The sequence below is a fragment of the Nannospalax galili genome, unplaced genomic scaffold (assembly GCF_000622305.1).
Source record: "Nannospalax galili isolate Female #2095 unplaced genomic scaffold, S.galili_v1.0 scaffold15, whole genome shotgun sequence".
Classification (NCBI taxonomy): Eukaryota; Metazoa; Chordata; class Mammalia; order Rodentia; family Spalacidae; genus Nannospalax; species Nannospalax galili.
In genome coordinates, this window is record NW_008337322.1 from 101,538 (window position 1) to 123,074 (window position 21,537).

General features: G+C 43.8%; 1 protein-coding gene across 4 annotated transcripts in view; it reads right to left on the minus strand.

Annotated features, from left to right (window-relative positions):
• Positions 1-19,713, minus strand: part of Pik3c3 (phosphatidylinositol 3-kinase catalytic subunit type 3) — a 98,464-nt gene extending 78,751 nt beyond the window's left edge. For 3 of the 4 annotated variants that reach the window (XR_001872431.2, XR_003849437.1, XM_008832489.3), the window contains exons 1-4: positions 19,576-19,713; positions 16,812-17,000; positions 12,893-13,036; positions 5,884-6,013 (exon numbers count right to left, since the gene is read on the minus strand). Coding sequence is in view for 2 of the 4 variants with exons in the window: in XM_008832489.3 (XP_008830711.1) it covers positions 5,884-6,013; positions 12,893-13,036; positions 16,812-17,000; positions 19,576-19,643 (531 nt within the window). In the remaining 2 variants the exon portion in view is untranslated. Of the gene's footprint in view, positions 1-5,883; positions 6,014-12,892; positions 13,037-16,811; positions 17,001-19,482 lie in introns of all 4 variants that reach the window. The other variant, XM_029563266.1, reaches the window with a different exon arrangement.
• Positions 19,714-21,537: the final 1,824 nt, after the last annotated feature.

Below are 21,537 nucleotides of genomic sequence, written 5' to 3' on the forward strand. Positions count from 1 at the left end.
GAAAAGAAGAGCTCGAATTATCCCTTTTGGCAGATGATAGGATATTATATCTAAGAGACACCAAAAATTCCAGAAAACTCCTAGAAAATATTAACCCTTTCAGTAAAGTGGCAGGTTACAAAACTAATCTACAAGTCTGTAGCCTTTCTATACACCAATAACAAGCAATTGGAAAAAGAGCACATGGAAACACTCCCCTTCACAATAGTCTCAAAAAAAAAAATCTAGGTATAAACCTGACTAAAGACATTAAAGACCTCTACATTTGAAATCTTTAAAGAAAGAGATTGAGAAAGACATCAGAAGATGGAAGGACCTCCCATGCTCATGGATTGTGAAAATGACCATCCTACCAAAGCCCATTTATAGATTCAATGAAATGCCAATCAAAATCCCCATGACATTCTTCACAGAATTGGAAAAAAACATCCTAAGATTCACATGGAAGCACAAAAGATCTCAGATAGCCAAAGAAACCCTGAGTATTAAGAGCAATGCTAGGGCGATTACTATACCAGATTTTAAACTGTATTACAGAGTTATAGTCATAAAAACAACGTGATACTGGCACAAAAATAGACCCGTATATCAATAGAACAAAATTGAAGACCCGAATATGAGTACATTCAATTTCAGGCACCTGATATTTGACAAAGGGGCCAAGAACATTCACTGGAGGAAAGGCAGCATGTTCAGCAAACAGTGTTGGCAAAACTGGATCTCCACCTGTAGAAGAATGAAATTAAACCCCTATCTTTCACCTTGCACAAAAGTCAATTCCAAATGGATCAAAAACCTCAATGTGAAGCCTACTACTCTGAAATTGTTAGAACATTGGCAATAACATACAAGGAATAGGTGTAGGAAAGGATTTTCTAAATCAGACATCTATTGCTCAGGAAACATGGTCAAGAATCAACAAATGGGACCTCATTAAACAAGCTTCTGTACATCAAAAGAAACAACCAAGGAAGTGAAGAGAAAACCCACAGAGTGGGAGAAAATCTTCACCAGCAACATATGTGACAGAAGTTTAACATCCAGAATATATAATGAACTCAAAAAACAAAGAATCAAGAAAGGAAATAGATGGGCCCAATTCAAAGATGGGCTATGGAGCTGAACAGAGAGTTCTCAAAAGAAGAAATAAAATGGCTAAGAAGCATCTTAAAAGATGTTCAACATCGTTAGCAATTAGGGAAATGCATATTAAAACCACTTTAAGATTTCATCTTACCCCAGTCAGACTGGCTAAGACCAAAAGAACAAATAATACCCAATGTTGGAGAGGATGTGGGGAAAGGGGAACACTCATCCACTGCTGGTGGGGCTGCAAACTTGTTCAACCCCTATGGAAAGCAGTGTGGAGAACTCTTAAAAAACTACAAATGAACCTACCATTTGACCCAGTTATACCACTCCTTGGCATATACCCAAAGAACTCATCCTATTGCAGAGATGCTTGTACATTCATGTTTGTTGCTGCTCTTTTCACAACAGCTAAGAGATGAAAGCAACCTAAGTGTCCCTCAATTGATGAGTGGATAATGGAAATGTGGTTCATTTATACGATGGAGTTTTACTCAGCAGTAAAGAAAAATGAAATCATGATATTTGCAGGTAAATGGATGGAAACAAACTGGCATACTAAGTGAAGTAACACAGATTCAGAAAAATGAACAATTTATGTTCTCCCTCATACGTGGTTCCTAGCACCAAATCCTGACAAGTGATTATGTATCCAGGCATAACTACAGGAACCAAGATAATGAAAAGGAACCAGAGAGGTAAAGGAAAAGAAAGAATCTGAAAGGGAAGAACAGTTGGAAACAGGTGTTAATAAGGGAGACATGGATAAAAATGGGGTTATTTTAAGGGGAGTGGGGAGGGAAGGTTATACAAGGAACCTAGGGGATAAAGGGAAAGAAGGAGCTCAAGAGAGGTGGGACCATAGGAGAAGGGTATTATTAAGGGAGAAATGGAAAAAACAGGGCACTTTAAATGGAGAAACCATGGTGGAAGGGGTAGACAATGTGAGAGATAAATAATGCCTAACTAGTTTAAAAAAAAAAAAACCAGAAGGAACCATATTAATTGAACAACCTACTGACAAATTATACATACAACTAGCTCAAGGAATATAATATATGTCTACGCAAGGTTTATTGGAGAACGTTTGGTCTTTGCCCAAGCTTTGTCTACATGGAACATGGTAATTAAAAGTATGAGACTGGTGGAACTAACCTTCTTGGATGTTTAACAGCCATAGGTTGAGGTGTATACTAATTTCGTCAGAGGGACAAAAAAGGCAGTTTTTGCTCCTTGCCTTCCTAGGTCAACTAAGTTCCAGGGGACTATGAGCATCTCTCAAAATGTCCTGTTGCTGTGGTGAGCCCCCTGTCCTCTTAATCAAGGAGGCCATGGAGACCCCTATCAAATAGACTTGAACCAGTGTCCAGTCTACAAAGAGGAGGGACAACACAGAGTAAACATTTCCTCCATGCTTCCAAGTGAAGCCAGCCATGGTCGAGCAGGACTTTGACCTATCTTCACATAGATAAAACTGGTAAAAGAAAGGAGCCAGGGGCTCCTCCCAAGCCCATGTGACCCCTGAGGAACAGATTCTCAAATGGTCTTAAGAGTAAAAATAAATGGTTTATCTGGTTCTAAACACCCAAAAGGAAAGTATACTTAAAGATGAAAGGGGTCAATATAATTTAAGAGTCCATGTGTATAGCTAAAGGCTACATAACAGGAAACAATGACAGACAGGAGATACCTTCCTTTGAATTGTTGGCCAGGGTATCCCAAGAGACTCCCAGACAGTAACCTGGCATAGAACTGGGAAAATGAACAGCAGACCCAAATCTTTATCTAAAGGAATGTTGGCAACTGATTGCTGCTAGATGAGGAACAGCTGATCTTCCTAAAACAAGGACCTCTAGATAGGCTGACTAGATTCAAAGGATGGACTAGCACTGGGAAATGGCTGGGGATACTGATAACACAGTGGACAGTAACAGAGATGATAGAACATACTGGCTCCTGGTGGGGGGGTATAGGAGGGTGCCATTTGGGATGCGGGTATATTGATGAATAATCTTGTTCGGGGTGTTCTGTATGAAATACGCACAAAAAGATCAAGAAAAAAAAAAAAAAAACACCTTTCTTCAACAGCAGCAGGTGCTTAACAAATCCTATAACCTTGAAAGCTGTTATATTGAAACATGGACTATAATAGTCCAGAGTGCCAAGAAAAACGATTTCTTCAAAGAGGGAAAAAATTCCTTAGTAATGCTACAAATAGGATGTGTTGTTCTCTTAAGTAATGGCTGGTTTTGATGGCTAGTCTTTAGGGAAAGCTAATGCAAGCTGCCAGTGCACACCACGTGTCAAGTCCCTACCACATTCAGAATTAAATGTGTGATCTGATTGGAGGTAGAAGGACTTACGAACTGCTCAGTTCCAATCCCCATCACAAAACTGCAAAATGTTTATTCTCACTCCAAAGATTTACAAACTAATAAAGACTTAAAATTGTTAGCCACCGTGGAGAAGAGATGGTGCATGTTATTTTAATAACTATGTCTTGGAAAGGTGAGCCCCAAGTTGCTGTCCTCTACAACTACTGATGATGATGGCAAACAATGAACACAAACACGGGAGTGGCTTTTTCCCAAGATCACACTGAGATGGTCTGGACTTGGTCATCATGTCTAGAAGTGCTAATTTGAAAGGACATCTAAAGCAGTAAGTTTGAGTCCACACCATTTACAGGGTTACTGTTTCACCCATAAAACTTGCTGACAATTATGAAGTCACACCTTTTTCTCTCCTATCAAATCTGAAAGACAAAAGAAACGTACACAGCAATGCTGCGTTTTAAACCCAAAAGTCTGTGTCACACACATTGCAGTGAAATTTGAAAAACACCATGGTTCTGAGCGTTACTTTTATACCTCCCACCAAAAATAGCTAGGAAAAAAAATGAGAAACATGTAACAGAGGCCCAGTGATCTGAAATAGAGGGACAGTGGACACAACGCTCAGTTCTACAGTGTCTCCTTTCTTGATCGGCCATTTCTTCTCAGACTGAGTGTCACCCACAATATGAGCCATGACACAGCCCTGTCCTGCTCCTTCAGCCTTTCTTCTCCTTCAGTGCAGGCTCTGTTCTTCTGGCTTATGGAATCTTTCAAAATTTAGTGGTCCATAGGCTATCTATAAACTGATTCCACAGAGTAAAATTCCATTAACTATTCAAGGTGTGTGGAAGTCATGGAAAGTAGTTTAAATCAAAGTTCACTGCTAACTAACTCTTAAGAAAACACATAAGAACAGCTTGGGAACTGTCCCACATACAAAGCAAGAAGACAGAAAGATCTGGAAATGAGCAGCTGAAAAGTATCTCAGTTTTATTCATCTTAAGAGAGAAAGGGAAGCTGGAAGGGGCATATCAGGGAGTTCCTGGGGCACCTTCTTCCCTTAGAAGAGAGACAGAGAATAGATATGATAGCAAAAGCTTCCTGCTGAAGAACAGAGCTTAGCCAATGACAGCCAAAGACTCTTTATGATTAGTTTAGTTTACTTGTACATAAGTAGAAGCAACAAGCTGGTAAACACTGTCATTAACACTTTCTAGGGATGAGCTAGGGAGTGGCTCAGTGAGTAAAGTGCTTGCCACGCAGGCATGAGGACCTATCTTCAGCACAGAGGAAGTTAGGACGATTCCTCGGGTTCACTGGCCAGCCAATCTAGCCAAATCACCAAGTCTCAGGTCTCAGATGAGAAACCCTATCTCAAAAATCATGACAGATGGTTCAATGGAGGCTGACCTCTGGCCACAAGTGAATGTGCACACTCCAGCACACACAGACATGAATAAGCACCCAGGTCCACTCCCTCCCACACTCCCCAAAAAAGCAAAAACAGAAAAAAAAAAAACCCAAAATAAAACCACCTTCCTACTGAGGACATTAAAGAAAAACACCTGCAAAAAAAGTTAAGTTCTTCAATTACAAAAGAATTTTAAAAGGAACCTAACACAGCACTTTATAAACACAAAATAAATCACACTGCTACAATTTAAGAACAGAACTAAGTAAAACCATTTCATCAAACGTCCTAACAGAGGACAACTCAATCTGTGTACAAAAGGGTGAAAGCACGTTGTACTTTTAGTTTCAGATGAATCTTTCCGCCTCCCAAAGTAAGCGTCTCTTGCATGGAGCACTTCAAGGCTGTGCCACCAGAAAAGTAGGTGTCATCCTGAAATACCAGAGACCCACACTTCTAAATATGATGCGAGTCCACTTACGCCCAAGTCAAGAGCAGCATGTACACAGGAAGTGGACCACAGCCATCAGGAAGTACAGGGAGAATGGAATGAGCAGTCACTACTGAGTATGTGGATCTTTTAGGGGAGAAAAATGTCATAAAGTCATACAGTGAAGATATTATACAATCTACAACTCTTATAATTTTCAAAAGGGAAAGTTATAAGACATGAACTGTATCTCAAAACTGTTACTAAAAAGTTAAATTTAAATTTAGAGAATGGGGGCTGGAGAAATGGCTCAGCGGTTAAGAGCACTGACTGCTCTTGCAGAGGATCAGGGTTTGATTCCTAGCACCCACGTGACAGCTAACAACCGTCCGTAATTCCAGTTCCAGGGGTTCTGATGCTCTCTTCTGACCTCTGAGCACTGCATGACATGGGTGGACCTATCTATATGCAGGCAATACACTCATACACATAAAATAAAAATAATTTTAAAAAATGTTAAATTTAGAGAACGGCTGACAGGACGGATTCACATTTGTAGGTCAGGCATCAGAAGCAGCATGGTTCAGAGTTGTCCTTGTTTCAAGGCCTCCTTTTACCTTAGCAAGGCGGCTCATCTGATCCTCTGAGCCAGCGCTGCTCGTTCTGCCCGGGGTTTTTGTGGGTTCTGAGCCATCGGCCTCCATGTTCGGCCAGACTTTCAAGTCGTGCATTCCTTGGCGAAACATGCTATGGGAAAAAGAGTTAAGGCAAGAGGTTAGCTGAGGCAGCTACCGTCATTCTTAGGTTCCGGAGAAACAGGTTTCCACATGAAGAAATGCATGTGACGTGCCAGGCTGGGGCCCGGTGGTTTGCAGAGCAACAAGCTAAACTGCTAAAACCCAGACACTGCCCCTCCCCATGCCACTCCTCCTCCTTCAGTCAGAACTGTGCAAAGTCCAGGAAAGACCCTTAATGAGCAGAGCTCATTTGTGGACACCTGTTCCTTGGGGACACCCAAGCAATGTCTACCCCTTTTTCCAGGGCTCCAATGGCAAACCAAGGTAGAATTCCACCGAAGTCCTACTTGGACTGGGCCTTTACAGAGCACAGATGAAGGGTTCCTTACAGGAGCACAGGGGATCCCAAAGCAGTGCTGCTGGTGGAAAGCCTCACCTCAAAGATGAACACTTCCCACAGCTGCAGAGGTGCTTCTAACCTCCCACAGACATGTACCCTAGCGGCTGCCAAGGCCTTGAGGCCATGTGTAACTGGGGCAGAAGTCATACAAATGTGATTGGAAGGGGCAGGACAAGGACGGTGAACTCGCGGATCCCTTCCTTCTATGAGAGAAGCCCACAGTCAACACACTCTATCTCAGGGGACGCCTGCAAGTATTCACAGCTATTGTGACAAAAACAACAGCTGTTATGTTTGGAAGACAGCCTCCTAAACCACTTCAGGAGACATCATAAACAACTGAAACTAAATTTCTACCCGACAGAAAAACGTCACATTTAGAACAGAAAAACTGTGAAGTGATATAACTTTTTAGGTGTCAATTCAGCATGGCCCAGGTTTGGATCACAACTGTGCCATCTGTTTTGTGTGTTCTTGGATAAATGCATGTAACCTCGAAGTATACTTCAGTTTTCTCATTAATAAATTGGGACTAATAAGGAATGCCTTACTTTACACAGATAAGAAAATCAAAAAAGAAACAAGAAAAAGAAAAATCACTATAAAGGGCTTAGAATAGTATTTGGTAAACAGACACTATTCTCTTCACTACCACGCTGGCTTTGTGATCCCCTTTTCTTCAAGAGGGATGTTCTAAAAGAGAATACAATATAGCAGGTTCATCTAAAAACAACAAAAAACTCTCATGTCTACAAATCAGAAACTGACCACATAAGGATGCAGCCCACACTTATTCTGCTGTAAAGTGAAAGAAACACAGCCTTTGACTGTCAGATTTCTCTGAGATCACCCAGAAGACCTAGAGCAAAGTTAGAGGAAGGGCTGGGGAGATGGCCCAGCAGGTAAGGCTCTTGCCACACAAATGTAAGGACCTGAGTTCAAATCCCTAATCCCACATAAAAGCTGGGCACAGCGCTTGGAACCTGTAATCCCAGTACCCCTAAGAAGAGAGCCTAGAGAAGAATCCCCAGAGTTTGTGCACCAGCCAACCTGGTGGACACAATGACCAACAGGAGCGAGACCTTGCCTCAAACAAGAGGACGGTGAGGACCAACACCTGAGACTGTCCTCCTCCATATGCAGCCACACACAGGAACAGGCATGTTCGTATGTACACACACAAGTGCACACACAGAGTCTAACCCTTCCGGCTATGCGAGTGTCAAAAGTGCCAGGGTTTGCTGCCTGTGTGGGGGACTCAGGGTGTTGTGCTCCGCTTTGACAACGGTTATGAGCGAGGTGCACACAATGCCAAGCCCACTCTAGCAGCAGCACTGCCAAGGGTAAAAGAACGAGCTTCCAACTGCAATGGAAGAAAAGAGTACAGCCGTGTGCAGTACAGAAGGGAGTCTAAAGCACTCTGTACAATTCATTGTCAATCATCTTTTTAAATGAGATACATTTTGGAAATACTGATTCACATTTAGACTTTAAAACAGTTTCTACTCAATTGTAAAGGGTTTATATAAAAATCTGCAACTATTACAGCAACGTTATAATGAAATAGTTCAAGATTTTTTCCCCTGAAATAAGCAAAGAGATTCTCACTAAACATTATGTAAAGTATAAAAATGATGATGCCAGCCAGCCTTGGTGGTGCACGCCTTTGATCCAGTACCCAGGAGGCAGAGGCAGGCAGATCTCTGTGAGTTCAAGGCCAGCTTGGTCTACATAGTGAGTTCAAGGCCAGCTTGGTCTACATAGTGAGTTCAAGGCCAGCTTGGTCTACACAGTGAGTTCAAGGCCAGCTTGGTCTACACAGTGAGTTCAAGGCCAGCTTGGTCTACACAGTGAGTTCAAGGCCAGCTTGGTCTACACAGTGAGTTCAAGGCCAGCTTGGTCTACACAGTGAGTTCAAGGCCAGCTTGGTCTACACAGTGAGTTCAAGGCCAGCTTGGTCTACACAGTGAGTTCAAGGCCAGCTTGGTCTACACAGTGAGTTCAAGGCCAGCTTGGTCTACACAGTGAGTTCAAGGCCAGCTTGGTCTACACAGTGAGTTCAAGGCCAGCTTGGTCTACACAGTGAGTTCAAGGCCAGCTTGGTCTACACAGTGAGTTCAAGGCCAGCTTGGTCTACACAGTGAGTTCAAGGCCAGCTTGGTCTACACAGTGAGTTCAAGGCCAGCTTGGTCTACATAGTGAGTTCAAGGCTAGCTAGAGCTATAGGGTGACCAAGGCCAAAAAAAAAAAAAAAAAAAAAAAAAAAGGATGAAGCATTCCCTTACATATGCAGGAACTAAGCTAAAAACAAAACAAATGCAACCCGCTAGAGTGGTAAAGGACCGACCACAACACAGCAGCAGTAAATAAACAGTTCCTCTTCCACCTCACTCCCCTCAGCAAATACTTGGCTGAATTTAACTAACTGAAGAAAGAAAATGGCCAGAAGTCAGTGTACTAAATGATTTGGGTGCCTTGGGATAGATATAGAGAACAGTTTAAGATGAGGTATGGGAACAAGTGACTGTAATAATCAAGTCAGCACACCACTCTCTTTGGGTACTAATGGAACCCTGATTTACACAGCCTGCACAGGGAGAGGCAGAAGATGCTTTGAGACTTATGTCCTCTTGGGAACTTGAGCTGAACAGACAAACAGACAAACGGCACAGCAGGCTCTCCCTCAGCTTCAAGAAGCCCAGCACCAGCTGCCCCCGTAGCTCTGGCTGAAGGGCCATGCACTGCAGTAGCCACTGCCTGGACTTCAGAACTCACACGTGCAAAAACACCCCCACATCTGCAGCTTCCTATGGTTGTTACATCCAGTAAAGATCAACCTACTGTTAAGTTCGGAAGTCTCTCAAACTACATGTCCAAGTTAAAGACAGTGAGTCATTCTAGACTTACTGTAACAGCAATCTTTCAATAGCAGGCTTCTCGAAGTTCTGCCTCATGCTAACTCACATATACAAAGGAGATACTAGTGAAGAGCAGGAGTCGGCAGTCACACTGCAGTATTACATGCTCTGAGGGCAACTTTTACAAGCTAGTTTAGCATACCAAGCTCCTTTAGGAAGGAGACAACGGATGACACTTATTACTAGAGAAACATCTGAGAAAACTACGACCCATGGTAGTGTTTCTCTAAGTAACAACTTCTGCAGTACAGGGCATGGAATCTGAGGATAGAGAACATCCAGGCTTGCTACTGACACACCAAGATGACTCCTGTTACACTGTCTGTGAGTCAGTGGTGCCACAGGCAGCACAACAGAGTTTTACACAGTGCTCCCCTCACCCTAGCCCCAAGCACTCTAAAAATTACTGGTCTACACAGTCAAGTTCTACCCAAATTCCAGTTGCTACAAAGGGTGATGGCACATCTGTGCAGCCAGCTCACCTTAGGCCAAGACCCCAGGACACAGAAAGGCGGAGCTGCTTCAACTTCACAGGAACTCCTTCTTGTGGAAGGAAGGTCCACACACATGCCAGCCTAAAGGAACAAGAGTTGGTAGTCTAACTGTCTTGCCTTTCCCCACTGTTCAAAGTCTGGGAAGACCTGCATTAAAACCCGGTATCATTACCTGGATAAATATATTACAGCCACAGAGGTGGAACTACTAATAAAGTATTCTGAAAATCCACCTTCATCCTAACTCTAAGATGACTACATCTGTCTAATCTCAGGCATCCACTCTAAGAAAGACCACCTTTTTAAAGGTATTGTTTGCATAGTTTGCAAATCAAATAATTATTATTTTAATAGTATTTACTTTAATAACTTTTACTTCCATTTCTAAAACTTAATAAGTAGTTTCAATTGTCTAATTCAACCCAATGATTATAACTTTAATATCACCCAGAGTTCCTGTGATCCATGCACAGCAGGAACAGTGAGTCTTCCCATTAAAAGAACTGGGAGAAAGAGAAAGAGCTGGGCGAAATACAAACATGAGTAAAGAAGAGAACTCCACAGAGACAGCTAATACCCAACAGTGAGGACGGGCTGAGGCCCAAGGGCCGCTGCCCTGGGAGATGGTATGACAGAATCAGTACAGCTCCCTGACACAACTCCATTTATCTGAGCTCTGATAAGCCATGTGAAAACAGCACGAACTGTTTTCCAGTTTCCAGACAAGAGAAAACAGGTGACTTTTCAAGACATAATCGTAGTTAATGATAAGCAAACAAATTTAACTCCTAATGACTGCTATGACCTTCATGGAAAGTCCTGTGGTGCAAATGGGAGATGAAGGACTTTTCCCCTGACTGAGCTGTACAAAGAGCTGGAAAGAAAACAGCACGGAGGGAAGCAGAGGACACACACAGCTAGCAAGGGTAGCAGCACCTCCACAGGTCTGTTGGCAGGCCTCCTGACAGTCACTTGGTGCCCAGCCACACGTACAACTTTATCAGAACTTGCAGAGGAGCTTCTCTAGTAAGCTTTCCAGACGATTCTCACAGATTGGCTACAACTGATATAACATGCTTTCTGAAAGTCTGCCGAAAGCCAAGAAAAATAATGCCCCACATCCACCTGGGAAAGCGTTACCCAGGCTGCAGACAGGTCGCTTCACTGCACTTCAGTGGAGACTTCAATTGCTCCATACTCACAGCCCAGTCAGAAAATCCCTCAGGCCAGACCCCAAGTTACCCAGAATGCACACCAGTGCTGCATCAGGGGTTATGACAGAACCTGCAGCTTACACCCCAGAAGGCACATCACCTGTGAAGAACCCAGAAGACAGGACACTTAGTCACTAAGACCAATACACTGATATATTTTGTCTTTATCTCTGTGCCATGCAAACCCCTCCTTAGTATTTTTTAAAAAGTAAACAACAGAAAAGTAGACTCGCGTGTGTCCACTGCTGCTACCTGCTGTCCACATTATTACCTCAAAATGGACTACAATATCCAACACCACCCTAGTGGATACATTATACTTAAATAGCTACACACTAACACATCAAACCCTCTAAATGGACCACATCTAGACTCTATTCACGAGTGGAATCATTCTTGTACACTCTGCACCTAGGTTGAAAAATTATACAAAGGTTTCAATTCTCTTTAAATTAAGAAATACAAATCAGTAAGATTTTTCAAACAAAAGAACAATGACCTTTTTTTTTTTTTTTCTATTGAGAAAGCAGCTTTAAAATTCATCTTGGCAAATTCATCTTAGCATATCCAGAAATATTTTCATTCCATTTATTTACTGTGTGTGGCTTACGGACGCCATGGTGGGTCAGACGACCATTTCTCGGAGTCACCTCTTGCCTTCTATACATGGAACCCAAGGGTCAAACTCAGCTCATCAGGCATGGCAGCAAGCACCTTCCCAGCTCAGGCACCTCCCTTAGAAGAAAGAACTTGTCTACCAGAAAGCACAGACTGACCAGGGACGCTACCGCACAGTTCAAAGGATATGAGGTCACCTGAAGGGGTTCATGCTGACTAAAATGGAATTCTGCAGGTTTTAACACCAACTCCCTGTGCTTAAAATGGAGAAGACAGAACCATTTATCTGCCATTTTATACACCACCATGTGTATCAGTATATGCCAAGCATACCAATATTCACTAAAGACCATGGTCTTTATTAAAAATGCCCAGCCAGTCAGAGTATAATGTCATCAACTAATGGAGCCCTGCATTCCAGAAAAAACTGGTTACAAGAAAATGCCCTTCAAGGCTATGTGATTTTTTTTTTTAAACAGTTAAGCTTATAGTTACAGACTTTTTAGAAAATAGGTAACTTTTCTGTTAAATCATTACCACAGTAAACCAATGATCTTTAAGCTTGCTTGTCTTTTTTGTCATGGTTATGACAAGTCAGGAAAGCAATTACAGCGTATACCAAGGGATCTCCCCCAAAGCAAGGTTCCAGCTCCCAGTGACATATTCTTCAATAGAAATCACATTAGCAGCCTCCCAACAGTAGAATAACACAAACTGTTGTCTCTTGGATCACAAAGATGCTGTGATGCTCAACACTGACTGTCAAACTGCTAGGACCCAGATTCACCTTAAGAAAGAAACCCCAGGTCATATCTGTGAGGGAGTGTCCAGACAGGTTAACTGAAGTGCTGTCACACTAAGGCAGGCAACAGCATTCCAAAAGCTGGGGTCCAGGACTATAAAAACAGGAGAAGGTGAGCTAATTGCCAGCATTCACCCCTCTTTGCTTCTAACTGCAGAAACAGGTATCAGGTACACCGCCCTCCTGCAGACATGTCCTCATCCCCATGAAGGTTGTGCCCTCAAACTGTGATGTCTTTTTGTCAGAACTTGTCAGAATAATGAGAAAAGTAACTAATCCAGCATATCCTGTAGGAAATCCATCTTAGATTCAATCTCAAAACTGAGCAAATCCCATGGATCTGACTCGTTTTCCCATGGAGAACCAGACCATATAACCAACTGAAGTTCTCTGGGAAGAAAAGCCAGAAGGTTACAGCCCTGTGGACCAGAAGGGATGCTTACCCATATTTTCCAAAGAGTGACACGGTTGTCCCTCCCACAGGCACTGCTTTTCCTGGTCCATACACATCCCATATGGTCAGGGCCACCTGGGCATTCCTGGGCAGGTCGGGGTATTTCACAGGTAGTTTTAGCCATTCATTCCAACTACAGAAACAAAATCAACAGAATACATATGTATCTTTCTTTTAAATTAACCTATGACAGTTTGTTTGGCCAAATGAAAAGGTCCAAAAAATTAGATTAGTACTATAAAAAGTAGTGTAGACGTCACCTCAGTTTTGCTCCTCCAAATACGAAAAAGACATGAAGTTTGAATATTGCTCATAACAAATAGCACTGCTCTGCCTTTCAATCAAGATGCTCAAGCTAAGCCTACATTCCTAGCACTTAGGAGGCCAAGGCATGAGTATCATGAGTTCAAGGACAGATCAGACTACAATATGAGTTTGAGGCTAGCCATGCTCAGAGTGAGAGCACTATCTCATACAAAGAATAAAGGGGGGGGGGCAATATCACTAAGATATAAGGAAACAGAATGGCAGAAAAATAAAAATAAACAAATAAATTTGGGAAAACATTTCAAAACACCTGAATGAATAGGACTCAGCATGTATGGCAGACGGCATAGGGTTCGGAGTGGGGAGAGAGGGAGGCATGGATGGGGGAGGGGGGGTCTGGATTTGAGTGGGAAATGTATGAAATTTTAAAAGCTCAATAAAAATTAAAAATAAATAAATAAAACTTTTAAACTAAACTGTTGTTTTCTTTAACCAGTTTCTAGAATACAACTTTACATTATGACAATAACCAAACCATACAGTAATTATAAAATAATCATATTATGCTAACACATTCCTGAAGAAGATAAAGTAATTCTAAACAATAAAAACCTCATGAAGTCAAAGCAGACCACCTATCACTTTTGTAACACACAAACATAACCGACTTGCCCATCTGTTCTGTCTCATGAGAATTCTTTTCAATATTTTAAAAAAAAATATATTTTACTTAGTATTTTTATTTTTTTTATGTGTATGTATGTGTATGTACCTGCATATATTAACTTGCTAATGAATGTTTCCTAATAATACAGAAAAAAACAGCAAAATTTCTTACTCTATATTCATCTCTGTAAATTCTCTTCTGCATTTAAAATGGATTCATCTGATAATTTCCACTCCCTTAAGCAAACGGCTTTTATAATCCCAAAAGAACCCCAAACAAATACCCAGAAAACACAAAAAACTCTTTCTCTATTCATTCACAACTACCTTCAAAGTAATTTATCTCCATCTAGATCAAATGCATGCAAAAAAAACTCAACATAATTTTCAAAACCCTCAGCAAAATAGTATGTACAGGTATTGTACAAATTTAAAAACATCCTGGAAAATGAGAGCTGTCCATCAATTCTGAGGCAAGGCAGAACATCGTTTTTCTTTTTAAAAAGCTCCAAAAAAATAAAACTGTTGCCAGGTATGGTGGTGCATGTCTTTAATCCCAGAACTCAGGAGGCAGAGGAGGGAGATGTCTGCAAGTTCCAGGCTAGCTGGGACTTTTTTTATTGTCTCAAAATAAAAATAAAATTAATTAATTAAATAGAACTACATGCTTAAGAAAGCCATTTTCTCTACAGATGAGTCTGAGCAACTGAATGAACTTCTGCCCACATGCCCACAGAGTAGGATGGCAAGGGATATGGAACAGCACTAGTCCTTGAGGATGAAGGAGAGTCGGAGGACAACTGACATGAGCTTAATTAACATGAGGTCAAGCTGAAGAGAAAAATGAGGCACAGGATCCAAACTAAACTGACATTTCTCACCTGTTTTTCTGTCCTTTGGACTCAGGGAAACAGTATCCTGACCAAATGATTATTCTCCTCAAACCTTTTTCCATCTAACTCCTGGTTGCAACATCTCTTTAAATCAAAATAAGTACAATAGACACTGTTTTACATGCTGGGTGTATTAGTCACTTTTCTGTTGCTGAGATAGAAACACTGACCCAAGCAGTTTATAGAAGGAAGGGTTTATTTGAGCTTACAGCTCCAGGGGAATTAGCCCATCATGGCAGGGAGGCATGGTGGCTGGAGGTGGCTGGACCAGGAGCAGCAGAAGCTAAGCTCTCACATCATCACACAGACACAGGAAGCAAGAGAGCGACTGGCGGTCTGGCAAGGCTTAAGAACTCTCTAAGCCCACCCCCAGTGATGTGCTTCCTCCAGGATAGCCACACCTTCTAAAGCCTCCTAAAACAGCGCCACCATCTGGGGACAGAATGTTCAAATACTTGGAGCCTATGGGGGACATTATCATTCAAACGACCACACTGGGTTTCTACATAAAAGTTCGTTTGGAGAAAACAGCCTTTCAGCTAACATATAAAAACTACTCTAGACATTCCAAAACTCACGGAAGGAACTGTTTCAAACACCAAAAAGCTGTGCATTTTGAACATAATTTTGTTATTGCACTGCCCGTCCATCACTGCTAGTCCAATTCCTAATAACCTGTCTCAAGATTGCAAGACTACAACTTGGACACTGCAATCTACCCCAAGCCCCACCTGACACACCACTGCCCGCTCTCTCCAGTCTGATGACTACACTTTTAAACCCAAACTCCGTGATGTTAAATAGGGTGTTATTCTCTTTCTTCTCTATTCCTCTCCCCACCTCCCTTTCAAATGTTTTAGGGGGCAGGAAAGAATGTAAATCTTTCCGAAAGTCTAAGGGGCTGGGCTCTGTACCTCAGTGGTACAGTCCCATTAACAACCAAAAAACCCTTAATATGAAGTATAGAAAACTAAAAATGAGAACTTGCAAATTTGCCTTAACTGTGATTAAAACTGTGCTCATTATGGGGTCTTTTTAAACTTATTATATATTTAGATGTTTATGTGTGTGTGGAGGTCAGAAGAAACTTTTGGGAGTTGGTTAGATTCTACTTCCACAAGATGGATCCCAGGGTGTCAAGTGCCTTTACTCACTGAGCCACCATCTAGGCCTGGTCTTCACTGTGAGGTCTTATTGTAGGGCAAGACAAACTTGGATAAAATTTGGGTGAATTCCCTACTATTAGAACCCACACAAGTCATGATCAGACAGATTTAGATAATGTGGAATGTCATACTATCCCTAAATATCCAAACTAAAGTTTCACTTTGAAATGCAAAATTTCATATATTTAGGAGGTACTTTTACGGAGCAACTTTTCTTCAGGCTGTGGAATACTTCCTGTAAGCAAATACTTGTACAGGATAATGGCAGTACAGAGTCCATCTCATTTTCACTTCGGTGAGCAGGCAACACACTGAGCTTTCACAAGCTAAGAGCAGCTGGCACAAAGCCTGTAAATGCTTTCCCTTAACTTCAGAGCATATTTTTTTAAATGCCTATTCTTATGGGACATACCCCCCAATAAAGTACTTTCTCAAACTATGTTCTACAATGTCTTAGATCTTTTAGTGATCAAATGTTGAGTTTTTACAACTTTACGATCTACGATAGCAAAAGTAATGCAAGAAAGTGCTAGCAGATACAAGGAGACAGATTTGCTTTGGTTCTAATTTCCTTTTGGGCAGTGTTAGGAACAGAAAATAAAACTTCTCTACACCTAAAGAAGAGGTTTCGCCAAAGCTGCAGGCCTTCTGTACCTAAACCCATTCTGCAGCAAAGACCACAGTCCACTGTTCTAGGTATAATGGTACTATGGTCATGCTTGCTGCTGTTTCTGGGTTTAGAGACAGGGTCTCTGTGCCTCAGCTTCCTGCCACCTCAAAAACAAAAGCAAACAAACAAAAAAACCTCCCAGGTAGCTCCTCTAAACTGTCTCTATTACAACATCAGTAAGGCAATGGAAAAACAGTCTAGAAGCTTTCATATGCTAAAAGAACAACAGAAATAAAAACAACTTACTTCCACCTCGTACTGAACGCCTTGTAGGATGTTCTCACTGGCAATGCCAGAGGCTTTCCTTCAGCAAAAACCTGGCATGTAACGTAGAGGTCGGAGCAGGTCTCTTGGTAGAGCCCTGAGAACTTCAGCATTGGGTCTTCGAGGACAGCCTTGTAGCTCTTCTGTTCTCTCTTCCCTTCCAAGCTCCCTCTGAAAGCACAGGACTGTTTCAAACACACACTTCCAAAGCACACACATAAATTGATGCTGTGAACGTTCACATCTGTTAGTCATATGCTATCTAAAACATTTTCCTGGATTCAAAGCAATGTCACATAAGATAAGCAACTTTGAAAATCCAAACATTGCTAAGATTATTCCAGCTTCATTAACAGGTTTCTCTACTCTGGTGTCCTAATTTTAACTTCCGCCCCCCACTCTTGATTTACCTTCTCAAAGTTGCAGCTTTCGAGGCCTTAGTTTCAGTTTATTCATTCCACATTGACTTCTTATTCACTGTCTTTAAGCCGACATTTAGAGACTAAGCATAAGGCCAAAAGACACAGGCTACACAGTACAGTGTTTCAAGAAAATGTTAAGTGGATGCTTTGGAGGAGAAAAATTTACCTTTACCTGGATATTGCTGTTTCTTTCTTACTCCATGATCTCATCATGTCACAAAACTAAATCCAGTGTTTAAATCATACAAGAATGCACGAACAGAAAGAGGCAGATGCAATTCCTGCACACCAGGGTTACACTGCTTAGGGACCCTATATGCTCAAACACATTACCAAAGATCACAAAGTAACAGAAGTAAGAATAAAAACCAGAGTAAATCAGAGCGAGGAGGCCGAAGTCAACTACCTTTCCAACAGAGAAGCAACCTGGCTTGGGAATCTCTGTGTCCCAGAGAGACACCCAACATAAGACTCAATAATAACACACAGAAGCAAAAGACAGGATGTCATTCCTCAGGAAAGGAACAGCTGCACACAGCTGGTCTCTCCACTGGGGAATCTGCAAAGTATCCCCAGCAAGAAGGCACTCGCAGGCTTGCCTCAGCCTGGATCTCAACAGTAAGGAAACTTAGAGCAAACTGGCTCCACCTGGAAAGGCGACCATCCCTACAAAATCTGTCACCTGATGACCTCTGGGAACTGTCATTCCCATTACAAGATGTTATATGCTTGACTTCCAATGTCTTACTGAAATGCTCTCATCTTCTTGGTCCCTTTTATTTTAACCCTCCCTCACCCCTCACCCCTCTGCCTTAAGAGTCACCCAGCACACAGGCTCTGACATCCTGACACCCCCCTTCACAGTCACCCCAGAACAGGCTCTGACACCCCCCTTCACAGTCACCCCAGCACAGGCTGATACCACCCTTCACAGTCACCCCAGCACAGGCTCTGCCACTCCCCTTCACAGTCACCCCAGCACAGGCTCTGACACCCCCTTCACAGTCACCCCCGCACAGGCTCTGCCACTCCCCTTCACAGTCCCCCCAGCACAGGCTCTGCCACTCCCCTTCACAGTCCCCCCAGCACAGGCTCTGCCACTCCCCTTCACAGTCCCCCCAGCACAGGCTCTGCCACTCCCCTTCACAGTCCCCCCAGCACAGGCTCTGCCACTCCCCTTCACAGTCCCCCCAGCACAGGCTCTGCCACTCCCCTTCACAGTCCCCCCAGCACAGGCTCTGCCACTCCCCTTCACAGTCCCCCCAGCACAGGCTCTGCCACTCCCCTTCACAGTCCCCCCAGCACAGGCTCTGCCACTCCCCTTCACAGTCCCCCCAGCACAGGCTCTGCCACTCCCCTTCACAGTCCCCCCAGCACAGGCTCTGCCACTCCCCTTCACAGTCCCCCCAGCACAGGCTCTGCCACTCCCCTTCACAGTCCCCCCAGCACAGGCTCTGCCACTCCCCTTCACAGTCCCCCCAGCACAGGCTCTGCCACTCCCCTTCACAGTCCCCCCAGCACAGGCTCTGCCACTCCCCTTCACAGTCCCCCCAGCACAGGCTCTGCCACTCCCCTTCACAGTCCCCCCAGCACAGGCTCTGCCACTCCCCTTCACAGTCCCCCCAGCACAGGCTCTGCCACTCCCCTTCACAGTCCCCCCAGCACAGGCTCTGCCACTCCCCTTCACAGTCCCCCCAGCACAGGCTCTGCCACTCCCCTTCACAGTCCCCCCAGCACAGGCTCTGCCACTCCCCTTCACAGTCCCCCCAGCACAGGCTCTGCCACTCCCCTTCACAGTCCCCCCAGCACAGGCTCTGCCACTCCCCTTCACAGTCCCCCCAGCACAGGCTCTGCCACTCCCCTTCACAGTCCCCCCAGCACAGGCTCTGCCACTCCCCTTCACAGTCCCCCCAGCACAGGCTCTGCCACTCCCCTTCACAGTCCCCCCAGCACAGGCTCTGCCACTCCCCTTCACAGTCCCCCCAGCACAGGCTCTGCCACTCCCCTTCACAGTCCCCCCAGCACAGGCTCTGCCACTCCCCTTCACAGTCCCCCCAGCACAGGCTCTGCCACTCCCCTTCACAGTCCCCCCAGCACAGGCTCTGCCACTCCCCTTCACAGTCACCCCAGCACAGGCTGACACCCCCTTCACAGTCACCCCAGCACAGGCCCGCCCTTGGCATCATCTCCCAGCCGTCACCGCTGCACCGCCCGCGCCCCTTGGCACCTACCGGCCCAGCTCGGTCCCGTTCGGACCACCACGCGGCCTCCGTCCCCTCACCCTCCCCTTCCGGACCAGCCCGGTTCCCGGTCCCGGCGCTCACATCTTGAGCTGCACGTTGATGTCCAGGTCACAGCTGTAGATGTAGTGAAACTTCTCCGCCTCCCCCATAGCAGGCGACGAGCAGGGACGCAGAGACAACCCGGCACCGGAAGGAAGCCAAGAACCCACTGCAGGCCCGCAAGACACGGGAACTTCCGGTTCCGCCCCTCAGCGGGACCTGCTTATCACTGCGCAAAGGCTCGGGAACAAGCCGGCCTCCGGCGCGCATGCGCAAATGGCGCGCCATCTTGCTTGAGGGCAAATGGGATCCCGGAAGCATGGCCTGTTAGGTTACGTTCCCATCTTCCTTTCCTGACACAACTGTGTTTTGTTTTTTTTTGTTTCCGCCCATTTGCACCTGATTTGAACATAAAGGACATCACAGGCGAAATAAGGCTCTAAAATAACATAAAACCGCCCCTAGCTGCTGGCTGGTAAGGAGCAAGTGCAAAACCCAGTACTTTGCCAACTTCGCATTTCATTGTCCAAGGAGATTTGATACTAACTGCATTGCGCGGAAAGTCTCTTAGAGCCCCGAAGAACAAGAAATAGACTAGACAACGAAAAGAGTTGGGTTGCATTTTCGGCACCACCGGTGCTTATGTTTCAGTGCGTTTGTAGGCTGGGTAGGCCCAGATTTGGTTTGCCTTCTGAGACGAGCTAGTGAGGGCTTTCGGTAACTGGAACAGATTCTGAACCTTCCCGTCCCTGGAATTTGCATTTATAGCGCTTATTGTCCAACGTTTTCATCTTCCTTTGCAATTAGATTTAAAATGCAGACATAGTGTGCCATGGTTTGCATTTTGTCCCCTCAGAGGCCCCCACCACACTTCTTACACATCTAAAAGCTGCATTCTCTCTCTCTCTCTCTCTCTCTCTCTCTCTCTCTCTCTCTCTCCCCCCTCTCTCTGTGTGTGTGTGTGTGTGTGTGTGTGTGTCTGTGTGTGTGTGTGTGTGTGTAGATGAGGAATGCAGAACAGTAGCAGTTGGTTTGTTAAGATCAGCTGGCCTAGAACTAGGCTGTATAGACCAGGCTTACCTCAAACTCACAGAGGTCCACCTGGCTTTTTCTAAGTTTTTATTATTATTGTGTGAATGCTGGTGCACTGTGTGGAGACTAGAAGACAGCTTGCTGGAATCACTTTTCTTCCACAGTGGGTTCTGGGAATCCGCTGAGGTCATAAGACTACTTAGGTCATGAGGCTTTGCAGTACACACCTTTACCTACTGAGGCATCTCACAGACCTTGTATGTTTATTTTTACATGCCACATTTTAAGAATGTTCACATGCAAATATTTACAAATTAGAATTGTTAGAATATTGAGGTGGTGGGGAAAAAATTAAAGAAAATTAGGAGAAACGGGGCTATTTAAACTAGAAGGGAGGAAAAAAATGGTGAATGCACAATCTTATTCCCAGAGTAAATTATTAAAAATATTTTCTGAAGCAAATAAAGGCTGATGCACATGAACAAAAACACTATGGTTATAATTCTTTAAAGCTTTGAACAAAAATAGGACTTATGGAAAACATGCTTTCAAATATAAAAATGGCAGCATCTGATCATCAGAGCCAGGAGGCAGCAAAACAAACTGCTTGGTGCTCTGCCTGTGGTAAACGTCCAGCAGAGTTTGAGGCTGGTTTTGAATCCAGAATTTCAAACAGTGAAGCTTTTTAAAGAATTTTTAAGAATTCACGTGTCTGTGTAAGTTTATTCCACATGTGTGTAGGTACCAATGGAGGCCAGAAAAGGGCATCAGATCACCTGGAGCTAAACAAGCAATTTTGAGATGCTGGATGTGGGTTGGTGAAAAATGAACTCAGGTCCTCTGGAAGAGCAGCAAGTACTCTTAACCACTGAGACAGCTTTCCAGCCTGTGAAATCTTGACTTGTGAAAGTAGTTAAATTGTCTGGTGCCAAGGTTTATTTGAATTAGTTTATTTAATTTATAAGTTGAAAT